Here is a 13,774-nt window from a genome sequence, read left to right as displayed (position 1 = left end):
AAGGTGATTATTAATTATACAATTCCACGACCGATGGATCATTTCCAATCACTGCGGTAATCGATCATCGGATGCAACTGGTCCTGCCCCATTAATGACCGAATAACTGGTAGCCAAGTCGATCAGATTATCAGAATCGACCGATTTTTCGTATTGAACCCATCGAATTGGCTAACGGGGATTTGGCCATTAATGAGTATGACTGATTGCTCTGCTTGATTACCTCAAGCGATCAGCCGCAGAATTATATCATTAATGGGCACTTTAACCACTTGAGGACCCACCCTTTACCCCCCCTTAAGGACCAGCGCTGTTTGATGGGATCTGTGCTGGGTGGGCTCTGCAGCCCCCAGCACAGATCAGGGTGCACGCAGAGCGATCAGATCGCCCCCCTTTTTTCCCCCCTATGGGGATGATGTGCAGGGGGGGTCTGATCGCTCCTGCCTGCAGGCATGTTGCGGGGGGGGGGGCACCTCAAAGCCCCCCTCCGCGGCGACATTCTCCCCCTCCCTCTCCTATCTGTCTCCTCTGGGGATCGGGGCTGCACAGGACGCTATCCGTCCTGTGCAGCCAGTGACAGGACGTCCCGTCACATGGCGGCGATCCCCGGCCGCTGATTGGCCGGGGATCGCCAATCTGCCTTACGGCGCCGCTGCGCAGCAGCGCCGTACAATGTAAACAAAGCGGATTATTTCCGCTTGTGTTTACATTTAGCCTGCGAGCCGCCATCGGCGGCCCGCAGGCTATTCACGGAGCCCCCCGCCGTGAATTGACAGGAAGCATCCGCTCGCGCGAGCGGCTGCTTCCTGATTAATCAGCCTGCAGCTGGCGACGCAGTACTGCGTCGCTGGTCCTGCAGCTGCCACTTTGCCGACGCACGGTATAAGCGTGCGGTCGGCAAGTGGTTAAAGGTGGCCATACATTAGAAGATTATGGGCAGATTCGACAAAGAGACAAATTTATATCTGATCAAATCTGATTAGAGATGAATTTGTCTCTAGTTGTAGCTGCCCATATACTGCAGACTGATTCCCGTCCAATTTCAGCATGAAATCTTCAGATGAGCCGCCGCGTCCGCCGTGCCGCTGTCCCCCAATGTATGAATGTGACCCCCCCCCCCCCCCCGTGTGTGTATTTATACATTACCTGTCCTGTAGCAGCCTTTGCCTATGCACCGCCAGCGTGTATGTAGCTGTAGAACCCGGAGTGATATACAGCCACCATGCGGAAGGCTGCTAGCAGGGGTTTCGTCGTTGATTCTGAAATTGCCCGCTGTACCGCCGCACACCTGACCAACCAATTTCGGCCCGACATCTTGCAGCATGTGCAATCGACGAAACAACCAATTTTAGCCGCTAAATTTGCCCGCACTTGGTGGCACCAATTTCCATCAAATTCGATTATAATAATCGAATCGGATGGTCAATTGGCCAAGTAGCCATAAGAGACTGGAGGATAGGGGCTGATAGAGGGTTGGGGGGATGGGGTAAGGAGAGAGGGGGGGAGAGAGAAAGAGAGAGAGAAGTGAAGAAAGAGGGGAGAGAGAGAGCCACACTGTGTGTGTGAAACTGTGTCACTCTGACTCTGCTGCCTCCTTGTTTTAACAAAGCTGTGACAAGTTGTCTGGGGGACCTCTCTCCACTCTTTATCACTGCTGGCTGCTGCTGCCTAGGGGGCTGGGCTGGCTCATCCTACTGCACACACCACACAGGAATGATAGCAGACCTGTCCTCTCCTGCACATTCCAGGCCAGCTCACACAGAAGCACATTAATCATCTGCTGGCTCTGACTGCTGAAGACATGTGTCTCTGTACTTCTATCTGTTTCTCTCCCTCCACATACACTGAGCGAGCCTGGGACTGAGCTGAGCAGCTTGCTGCAGAGTGCAGACAGCCAGGAGGACAATTCACAGGACGCATGCTGCTCAGGGAAGGCTCAGACTCTCTCTCAGTCTCAGTCTGCTCGGCTCCTCCTCCTTCCCGAGAATCTGATTGGCTGGAAGTGCCTGGCCAGCCAATCCAAGAAGAGAGGAGGGAGATCTGTCGCCAGGTTACTCAACTAGGAGCCTGGGGCTAATGTTTCCGGCAGATAACGTGACGGTGAAACTTTTATTCCAGTGCCGGCTTTTTAGTGAATCTTCCAGTTGGGCCGGCCAGATACTAGCTGGGTAGCAACCCTATTTCTGAAGCGTAGGTGGGCTGGTGTGTGTGTGTGTGTATTTTGTAGTGTCTTTAACCTCCTTGGCGGTAAGCCCTTTGCTAGCTGCATGTGCACTCTGATCGCCGCCGCTCTGCACCGATTGTCCCACCCCCCCAGACCCCGTGCGCTGCCTGGCCAATCAGTGCCAGGCAGCGCTGAGGGGTAGATCAGGACTCCCGATGACGTCATGCCACCCGTCACCATGGCGACGGGGGCAGCCCTCCAGGAAATCCCGTTCTTTGATTTCCTGATCGGAGATCGCAGGAGTCTATCAAAGAGGGTGGGGGGATGCAGCGGCCATCATGTAGCGAGTCCGGGGCTCGCTACATGATTTAAAAAATAAATTAAAAAATAACTGCTCTGCTGCCCCCCCGGCGGTTTTTAATAGACCGCCAGGGGGCTTTCCCAATCCTAGTCATATACACACACACACACACACACACACACTACCAGGGTCGTAACTTTAACACGTTGGTCCCTTCTCCTGCCTGCGCACGCTAATAAGTAGGTGTCTTGCATGCACTGTCCCTGCCCCCCCCCCATCTGCATGTGTGCAGCTTCTATCTGAGATAAGTGAATTTGGCTGCATTGCAAAGAGTAGGGGCTTCTGTCTGACCACCTTGAATGGCAGCACACAGATAGGCAAGAGAGCCTCCTGATCTGCGGATATCCCTGTGACCAGACCTTACCTGGGGTAAGGGGAATAATCAGTCAGCTCTACTCCTGCCACTTGACTTTCTTAAAGGATACCGGAAGTGACATGATGAGATAGACATGTGTTTGTACAGTGCCTAGCACACAAATAACTATGCTGTGTTCCTTTTTTTCTTTCTCTGCCTGAAAGAGTTAAATATCAGGTATTTAAGTGGCTGACTCAGTCCTGACTCAGACAGGTAGTGACTACAGTGTGACACTCGCTGATAAGAAATTCCCCTTTTTACCTCTTTCTTGCTCTCAGAAGCCATTTTCTGCTAGGAAAGTGTTTTATAGTTGGAATTTCTTATCAGTGAGGGTCACACTGTAGTCACTTCCTGTCTGAATCAGGACTGAGTCAGCCACTTAGATACCTGATATTTAACTCTTTCAGGCAGAGAAAAAAAAAAAAGGAACACATCATAGTTATTTGTGTGCTAGGCACTGTAGATACACGTCTATCTCATCATGTCACGTGTCACCTCGGGTATCCTTTAACTCTTTAGAGACAAATACTTCTTAAAGGGGTTCTGTGGGGGTCCATCTAACAGATATGATTGCTTCCAGAATTTCCCTTGTTCAGTTTGGGTTTACATGGGCTTTAAGAACTCGGATACAAAGCCACCAAGCATGAAAGAACAACACTGCAGTTTTAATGGGATGTTCAGTTCTGCTTTCCATAGAATCTTTGATGTAAGATCTGTCATCTAAGAGTACTGTAGTAAATTTAACCACAAGGTAAACAGACACATTCAGTTTTAGAATTTCATTCCACAACTTATATTTTTTTTTGGCCATACTCTGGTCAATGTGGATAACAGATAGCTCCCTCTCAGATCATTATCTGATCAGAGAGTGGTCTATCTGATCAAACCCTCCACACACTTAAGCTACATACCCACCTGGCGATTTTTCCAACAACCGGCGATTTCTACATGACGTCACCAGGTGGATACAGAACCACAATGGGAACGTCGCTTAGCGTTGCGCTGATAACTACTGACACGGCATATCGGTTCTTTAAGACCCCCAACGACAACAGTGATCGCTGGAAGTCTCGTTTGCTCCGCAGTGTATGTCACGTAACCTCGCACTTAACCCGCCGAAAGGAAGAGGCGTTGCTGATGACAGTCATCAAGGTGACGTTAGGCAGTGAGTACGCAGTTTTATAGTAGTAGGGATGTCTCACCACCCTAGAGAAAAAAAAGACACAGGAGACAAAAAAACAAAAAGCCCAATACCGCAATATGCTTTCATATATGGGATATCAACAGGTAAGGCAATTGTACTACTCACAAAGGCGGGTTTTGCAGAGGGGCAACCAACCACAGGAAGCAGGTGGAGACAACAAACCTGACTCCACTTGGGGTGGTCCAGCCGGACCTAGGTGTGGTCGCTCTCCTTGGTAAAAGTCTGTCTAGACCCCTCCAACAGGGTATGTTAGGGGGTACGTAAAAGCACAATTTGGGTAAAGAGGCGCCCCAGTGTGAATAAAATTAAAACAAGATAAAATAAAAAAAAAATTAAAAAAAAGGTGGCTTACCTCAATGACAAGATCTTTGTATAGACATTGAAATATTTATTTAGCACAGGCAACGCGTTTCACTGGTCTAAGCCCACTTCCTCAGGCCAATAACGGTGCAAATTGCAAATAGCCAATCAGCAAAGGGAGCCTCCCTTTGCTGATCGGCTCTTTGCAATTAGCACTGATTGGCTATTTGCAACTGGCACTGTTATGGCCTGAGGAAGCGGGCTTAGACCAGTGAAACGTGTTGCTTGTGCTAAACAAATATTTCTTGGTCTATACAAAGATCTTGCCATTGAGGTAAGCCACCTCATTTTGTTTTTCAATGTTATCTTGTTTTCAATCCAATTTTATTCACACTAGGGCACCTCTTTAACCAAATGGCCCTCCACACACTGCACACAGATACAAAACTGCCTGCCGGGTCTCCCCATCTATGTGACAACACATTTCAACACAACAGTGTCTTCGTCAGATAAATTCCTATCCACAGGTGAGCTGCACTGGAGGATACCCTTAATCACATCTTATCAATTGCTGGAGAGACACTCCAAGGAGTCATCTAAGTGGTTTTACTCCATTGGAAATTATATCATTTTACTTATTGCTCACAGACTGCTAAAAGACCGTCATTTAAAGATATTTAAAGATATATAGGACGTCAACACTTCCATGAACACAGAGATAAACCAAAAAGAAACACCGAGGGCACCACAAGTCACTGCAAACTCCAAGTAAGTAATTTGTGTATAGTATTGTGCCTGAGATTTGTTAGAGATATGTTAAAAGTGGTTAAAGAAGGTGACATAGGTCGGAGGTTAGGGTCAGAACTCAGGTAAGTATTTTGTACAGCTCCAAAAAGTTAATGTGTGAAGGAAAAAACTTTGCCCTAAGCTCCAACATGAAAAGTCAGACCCCTTTTAACACAGATGATATAATAACATGCATGTGCCATTTTCAACTTCCTAGTTAATCAAGAGAACCCCATCTTTATACTTCTTGGGCTATGTATTGTACTTGGGGAAGCAGAGTTTAACAAGGTAATAGAGGAACCTGATTAGAAGCATACAAAGACCAAATAGCAGGTTTTTGATAACGTATGACAGGGTGGAAACCAGATGGTTTAGTACTGCACATACGGAGGGTCTGCTTAACAGTAAATCATTTGTAGACACAAACCTATAATCTTATTCATTTAACACCTAAACATACTGAAGAACTCCTGGGAGCCTTTCTTTACAGTAAAATGTTTTGCTTACACAACAATGAAAGCAAATTCGTAATGGATACCGTTTCTGCAGTGAAAAAAACAAACCATAGCAAAGGAGTGGAAACGACTGTACTGAATTTCAATAACGTGGAGAAACAAAAAGTAAATGAAACAAAGAACAACAAAGAGCCATTCTAAATTACAGTAATGAGAAATCTCTGGGGGCTTGCATGTCATTGACCGAGTACATTTAACCTTGGTGCCTGGGTGAAGCCACCGACACCACCTGAATGTCTTAAAAGTGTTCCGAAATTAAGAGATTGTGAAAGCCACCAATTGCTGAGCTAGATCTAAAATATGCTGCTTTCCTGGCTGTATAGTAATATTCTGTTTTTAACACTTTTGGAGTCACTAACCAAAGATGAGATCAGGTGTTCTGACTGCACAGTGCCAGCTTGTGGCTATATTAGCCGCATACTTACAGCCGTGAGGCTGAAATTGCTGAAGCAAAGAGAGATGTGTAATAGCTAGGCAATTAGTATTAAGCAGTTTAATATAGAATAGATGTCGCAAATATTGTATAGCAGAAAAAAAGGACAACCCATGTAAATGTACAGACTAACCAGCTAGCTCATGGTGAACCAGAACTCGTTGGGGTGTGTAAGGGGCTACAATGGTCCAAAAAGCCTGCTTACTAAAATGCTATGGAAAACAAAAGTTTGCTTTCTTAAAACAGAAAGTATTTGCGATAATTCAGGTTGGAGTGAGCTCAAGGTGTCTCCCAGTGCATCACAACTGAAATATGCAAATCAACCATTGTTGTCCTTTAAAGAGAACCCGAGGTGGGATTTAATTATGTTAGTGGGGCACAGAGGCTGGTTGTGCACACTAACACCAGCCTCTGTTGCCCCATGGTGTGCCTCCAGGACCCCCCTGCGCGCCGCTATACCCTCCGCAGTGCTAGCGAAACACAGCGTGTCGCCAGCACAATGTTTACCTATGCGGTGTCAGTCGGCGCCGCTCCCCCGCCTCCTCTGTATCGGAGCTACCCGCCCGCGTCCCTTCCCTCCAAATATATATATATATGTATATATGTATATATGTGTATATGTATATGTATATGTATATATATATATGTATATATATATATATATATATATATATATATATATATATATATATATATATATATAGCCAGAGCATTTCTAACATCCATGGGTGAGACACTCTGCATCCAGGGGGGGCACACCTCAAAGTGGTGATTTCTATCAGCTATATTAGCTTTTATATACAGTAGCAAGAGAAAGTATGTGAACCCTTTGGAATTATATGGATTTCTGCAGAAATGGGTCATAAAATGTGATGTGATCTCCAAATAGCTCTTAGAGATGTCATTAGTCTAGGGGTCCACATACTTTTCCCACCTGCATTGTGAATGTTTACATGGTGTGTTCAATAAAAACATGGAAACATTTAATGATTTGCGTGTTAGTTTAAGCAGACTGTGATTGTCTATTGTTGTGACTTAGATGAAGATCAGATCACATTTTATGACCAATTTGTGCAGAAATCCATATAATTCCAAAGGGTTCACATACTTTTTCTTGCTACTGTATACCATTTATCATAGTAATATGGACACGAGCAACAACACAACTCCCAAAATAATATTCATTGTAAAACGCAGCATTAGAAATGCATCCAAAGATCCCCTGACATCTTCCACCTTTATCATCTGCTGGAAAGAGATTAACTATTTGTGGATAACAAGGCAGCTCAGCAGTCTCATGAAATTGCTGTAGCTGTAGTGCTGGACACAAAATTTCTATTTCATGCAAATGCAGAATGAGCTGGACAGTAAAAACCCTGGGAAATAATCACTCTCTGCGTTACATAATGGATCTTTTCCAAAAGGGAATTTTTCTTTAAAGGCTGCATCAAAGAATATTGTGTAAAAGCCTAGAGACCTATTCACTTTTACTAACAAATCTAGGAGGATGAACTAGGACTTTATAAAGAACAAAAAGTATAAAAGAACCTTGTAGTCTCTTCTACAATATGATTTGCCTAAGCCTTACCTTTTTTCAGTGTACATCTGTATCTTCTGCACAGTAATGTCAGAGTCCAGAACCCCAAGAAGAACCCCAATTTGCCTCATAAACATCCCTTTCTGTCTTTCAGTCAGCTGGCTGACATTTATATCCAAAATCATCTCAACCAAGTTGTTCTTCATTGGGTCTGAGAGTAGAAATAAAAATGAGTAGTCATAAAAGCGGTTATTAAATCAAATCCACATAATGCACAAAGTAGCAAAGGGCCCAAGAAAAGACTAGGTCTTGCCTTGAACTGAATGAAAAATCGACTAAGGGGTAGCTATTAATGCGCCATAATGCAGCCACAATTTTAATCACATTTCAGCTGAAGCCTAATTAAATTCATACAAACTGGCATTCTGTAATAGGTTTAAGTGGTTTTGCAGTAAAGCACTATACACACAACACTGACTCACCAGCCAATCAATCTAGATTGTCTGCTGCCATTAATCACTGTATCAATTGAGCAGTCTTATCAGTCTGCCGACAGCCTGTACTCACATACTACTGTTGGCAGAACGACCGATCGTTTGTTACAATATTGCATGTGTACGCACCTTTATAGATTTCTGGGCAGTAAAATATTTTCAGACACATTTTATCAAATTAGCTGAATCTGCATCTAAACTGATTATTTTAATTTAATTATGTTATCCTTAACATTTAGCACGTTGGAGCCAAAGTCAAAATTTGCTAACGCTCAAGAAAAACAGCAAAGTCCTCCACCACTTTAAAGTGAATCAGAGATAAACTTTTAGGGCTCAGACACACTATGAGTGCTTTTCAGAGCGCTTGATAAGCTTGCGATTGATCGCTCCCATTTACTTTCATTATAATCACTGTGAAAATCGAATAAAAATCGCTGCAATCACCTAAAAACGTACACAATCGTGACAATTTCATCAATTGGAAGAGCTCAGAAAAGCGCTTATGTTGTGTCTGAGCCCTTACTCGTTTCATGAATTGTGCCCCTTACTTATAGTTTATAGGGCATTCCTCAAGCCAAATACTTAGTTTTAATACCCTAATTCCCTATAAACTAAACAAGCCTCGCCTGGAGTTTTCTACGAATGCAGAACAAACTGATCAATCTGAGTCCAGTCTGACTTTTCCTTCCATCTAGCTGTATTTTCAATCAATTTTGATCCTAGAATACTGATGGGTTTTGAGTAGCGCAAAAGATTTCAGAGAGATTTGATTAAAATGACTGAATCTCTTTCAACAACTGAGCAGTGTGCGATAGGTTGTAGACTTAAATGGGGATAATGCTAGTACTGATCACTAGTGGTAGACCTTCAGAAAATAAGGTAAGACCAAGTACACATGTCAATACTTCCTTCTGGTCCAATTAAAGGACTGATCAAATGATCACATTGTAAGAGAACTGAATGTGAATTCTGCTGCAGACTGGAAATTATACCGTATATACTCGGCTATAAGTCGAGAAATTTAGGTCTGATCTACTTTTGTGAAGTAGGGGGGTCGACTTGTACTCGCATCAGACCTAAATTTCTGACTTGCAGCCGAGTATCAAGAGTCCTTCCTACTCTGCATCTGCTGCATTCTGCCCCCCTAGTGCTGCCAGCCAGCCAGATTGTGTCCCTCTGGACTTCTAAGATTGCTAGATGCCAAAATTCCGCTCCCCCCTCCACGCAGGAGAATGGACAAACCCCCGCTCATTACATATGCAGGCAGCGGCTGAAAATGCTGATCCCCCACTCAGCACTGATCCTCCTTAGCTGCGGGGGTAGGAGCTGCTCACTGGAGCTGCTCACTATGCCTCACTCGTACCTGATAGCTGACTACAGGGCTCTCTCCCCAGCGCTGTTTCTCCCCAGCACTTGCTCTATAAACAGCGCTGGGCGGCTGGCACTTCAGGGGGAGACAGTAGCTATTAGATTGGTTATGCTTGACAGTGATGTGGGGGCGGAGCTTAAATCGCGGGGGGCGGAGCTTAAATCGCCGATGTCTAGTTAACAAAAAGCTGCTTGCATCAGGGACAGCTGGTGAGGGCAATGATCGGTGGCATGGAGGGATTTAGAGCGGCTCCTACTCCCTTTGCGGAGGTAGGAGTCGCTCTAATCTCTCCGTTCCAGCCACCGATCATTGCCCTCACCAGCTGTCCCTGATGCAAGCAGCTTTTTGTTAACTAGACATCGGCGATTTAAGCTCCGCCCCCCGCGATTTAAGCTCCGCCCCCCACATCACTGTCAAGCACAACCAATCTAATAGCTACTGTCTCCCCCTGAAGTGCCAGCGCTGTTCATACAGTATCATAACGTCACTGTGCAGCGCCAGGGAGAGAGCAGCTTATAGATCTCAGCCAGCAGGTACATATCGTAGCCAGATCTGAGGCAAGATACCTGAAACAATTAACCTTCATGATATACAAGCATGTTTCCAACACTGTGCTGTTGTTGGTGTTCTGTATTACCACATTAACAGTAGCACAGTGTGGGGAAAATGCATGGAGATCATGCAGGGCCATTTGTTTCAGGTATCTTGTCTCATACATGTGAAAACAGCACACAAAAAAGTACGATAACCTCCTCAAGGTGAACCTAAATCAAACGGTTTACCGTACCTTGCGCTTCTACCAGCTACCTGCAAACATCCTACGCCCAGCGCAGTCACTCAACAATCCTTCAATACCCCGCAGCGGGTGTTTCATTTTCCACTGACTGGCAGGTCAACGGCCACTGCGCTGCCCTGGCCGCATGCATCCTTGATCACGCTTCTATCACCGAAAGCGTCCTGCGCAGGCGCAGTACAAGATTTTCAAGTACTGCGCCTGCACAAGACGCTCCCGGCAACGAGCATGATCAAGGACATGCATGGCCAGAGCAGCACTGGTGCAGTGGCTGATGACTTTCGAGTAGGTAACTTAGCTACTGTGGGGGACCGGAGGATCGTTGCATGTTTAAAAGTTCATGGTTTCACTGTATGCATTCTGTAGTTAGCATGAATAAAATCCTTTATGGCACACTTTCCTGGGTCGACTTGTACTTGAGTCATCAAAAAATTCCATCTTAAGAGGGTCAAATATTTGGGTCGACTTATACACGGGGTCGACTTATATTCGAGTATATACGGTAAGTCTTAAATTGGTAGATAAGCAAACAGATATACTGATTGGTTAAAAAACAAACAAACAAACAAACAAAAACAAAAAACTTACAAGAGAAGAAGTTGACTGGATTTAACATGGCTTTAATGCAGTTAAATGCTGGGGACAGCAATAAAGGGGGAAGAGCAACATAATTCTCACTAAGATTGCATTTATTTGAAAACCAAATCTTTATTTTGGCACCTGGGACTTTTACACAGATTTTATTTTTGGCAGAATCTAACTTCAACACAGTATGAAAATCACAGGTGGATGCATGCAATCATATTGATAGGAAACTTGGCAATGCACTAAGCTTTACCCTTCTTAAAGGGAACCTGAGTTGAGAGATAAGCAATAGAATATACATTTGTGGGGGGCGAACAGAGAGGGAGAAGAGGATGCCATGGGAGGGATCGGGCTGGAGAAAGCCCAAGGTATGTATATTTTATTGTGGGGGCCCCATCTCAGGTACACTTTAAGCGGCGTGTGCAAATTTTGAAATGGAACTTACCTGGCTTGACTTCTATTGTAGCTCTATCACTACTGCTCTCTCCTTTAGCATCGGTCACCTTCAAATGAAAGGTGTAAGTCCCTTCAACAAGGTTAGAGAGAAACAGGACTGCATGGTGATCAGAGTTATTCAACACCTCCTGTAAGGAAAAAGTCAGTGGTTTTCAGCTCATCCAGGAAGCATTGCCTTAACATTGTCTGCAAGTAATCATCATTCAAATTTCAGTTAACGTGTTAAAATGACCAGAAAAACCTTAGTAAGCCCACTAACACAATTGTGTGCAGTTATGTCCTCTTTTCAGCATCTGTAACATTGATGTGTTGCTGAAAAGTGGACACAACTGCGTTAGTGGCCTCAGGCCCTAAAAAGGCGTGACCATTAAACACTTATGTGTGACGTGAGGACATTGACATGATCTTGCAGTGTTCATTGGGACAGGGTGACAATAGCTATGGATGCAGAGGAATAATAAGCAGACGGGTTAGAAAAACGTATTTAATTGTAGTTATTCATCCCTTGATAGGCTGCTATCAGTAGTGTTACAAGACAGCTCTCTGGTTTTCCCCAATCCTCTATACATATATAAGAGAAGCCATGCACAGGTTTCCGGCATACATGGCTGTCTGTCTGGGATTTTTGGCACAGGGTGAGCTGTATGACTGCTCACCCTGCTGCCACACAGATTCAGAGGGGGTTGCTAAATACTATTCCACTTCCGAGTCATCGCAACTCGGAGGGAGAAGTAATTTAGGGTCTAGCAATTGCTGGTTCCCCGAATTACCAGTGCATAGACTATATCATTACTGCTATAACTACGCAAGGCTTCGGCGCTACACGGCGAGAAGTAGGCGCAAAAAAGCCTTGCTTCAAGGTTTCCGAGGGTAGTGAACTGCAAACATTATCTGATACCCTTGAGGCACTACAGCTGCAACCTGGGCTGTAAACATGCTCAATGAGTTCAACCTAACATGGCTATGAAGGACCCTGAAGGTTTCTTGCCATTAGCCCAGTTTGTAAATTACTCCAACAGGTGCAAAGTGGATAGCACTCCTATAGGAAATATCTGATGATGTGTGCCAAGGTCTGTGGATCAGGCAGCACTCCTGTATCCAAAGTCAAGCTGTAGAAAGTAGAGACCGGCATTTATTAATAATATTAATACTTTAACTGGATGGTGCCGGTCTCTACTTTCTACAGTTTGTAAATGATAGATACAAATTCATATAGGAAAAAAATAACATTAAGGGCTCAAGGACATCGGAAGCTTGCACATTCTTCAGCTATGGACCAGTCAAAAACTACCATCCATACATATCAACAAAAGCCCTCCAATGGATACTACATAGTAATGTTTACTACTTGTGTTTGTACTGTTCTTTGATGGATACTATTCCAATAAGTATTAATCAGACAATAAAGGTGCCCATACACTCGTCAGATTGGCAGCAGATAGATAAGAAATGCATCTGATGATCTATCTGATGCGTTTTTAGAACATTTTTTACCAGGATAGAATTCCAATAGATTTCAGTTTGAAATCTATTGAAATTCGATCTGATGGCATTTTTCTGCCATCAGATTTCCATTAAGGCCAATGCAAACTGATGAGCAATCTCATCAGATCGACCTAAATTTTCCACCCTGCAAGTTCGATGGAAATCCATCGAAATCGGCCGTCGATCGGTCGATTGGTCAACCGATTTGCAATCGATCAATCGGGATCGATCGGTCGGCCAGAAAATCGGCTGAGTGTATGGGCTGCTTAAGACTGCTGGCCAAACTTACTCCTGCAGCTGGGCTGCTTTCATCTCGCACCCACTGATAGTTGACAATGCCTTTATCATCTGAAGATTTGGACCCATCCAACCCTCCTGTATTGGTTGGGAGAGTAATGACAACATTTCCAGCTATCTTTGCCACAGGTGGATTGTTGATCTCTGCAGGAAATAATAATAATAAAAAACAAACAAACAGATACTTAAAGGTTAAAATAACAAGTCATGAAATATACATTGTAACAAAATGGTGTATTAAAAAGCAGAAGGTATGTCTGATCAGCTGTAAAGCTCTTTGTTTGTACCAGGTACACAACAGCAGTAAAAGGAATAAAGCCACAGGTTGTGCAGCATAAGCAGAGTCAAACCTATAGCAGCGACAAATCCTATCAGCAGGAGAGGAATGGTCCCAAGTCCCAGAAGGCCTTTCACGGGAACAGCCTGACCAGTGGGGCCTCGGCCTGAGCAGAAGGTCACTCACTTGCAATAACAGCAAGCATACAACTCAATCTATTGTACTCGCCATGTATTTAAACCTTAGGACATCCCCCTTCCCCAGCAGGATAGAGTGACCTTTTGTCTTTTTCATTCTGGAATGTTCCATGTTCGGGAGAAGAGGAGACCTACTTAGGGCTGTGTATACTTAGTAGAAAGCAAA

General features: G+C 44.4%; 1 protein-coding gene across 4 annotated transcripts in view; it reads right to left on the bottom strand.

The window, feature by feature from the left end:
• KIAA0319L (KIAA0319 like) overlaps positions 1-13,774 on the bottom strand; it is a 141,831-nt gene that overhangs the window by 19,051 nt on the left and 109,006 nt on the right. For all 4 annotated transcript variants that reach the window (XM_068269103.1, XM_068269102.1, XM_068269105.1 and 1 more), the window contains 3 exons: positions 13,127-13,278; positions 11,342-11,480; positions 7,707-7,866 (listed from right to left, as the gene is read on the bottom strand). In XM_068269103.1, coding sequence (XP_068125204.1) covers positions 7,707-7,866; positions 11,342-11,480; positions 13,127-13,278 — 451 coding nt within the window. The remainder of the gene's footprint in view (positions 1-7,706; positions 7,867-11,341; positions 11,481-13,126; positions 13,279-13,774) is intronic.

Source organism: Hyperolius riggenbachi, chromosome 2 (genome assembly GCF_040937935.1).
Source record: "Hyperolius riggenbachi isolate aHypRig1 chromosome 2, aHypRig1.pri, whole genome shotgun sequence".
NCBI lineage: Eukaryota > Metazoa > Chordata > Amphibia > Anura > Hyperoliidae > Hyperolius > Hyperolius riggenbachi.
The sequence above is the reverse complement of the archived record's forward strand: the minus strand, read 5'-3'. Positions and strand labels throughout refer to the sequence as shown.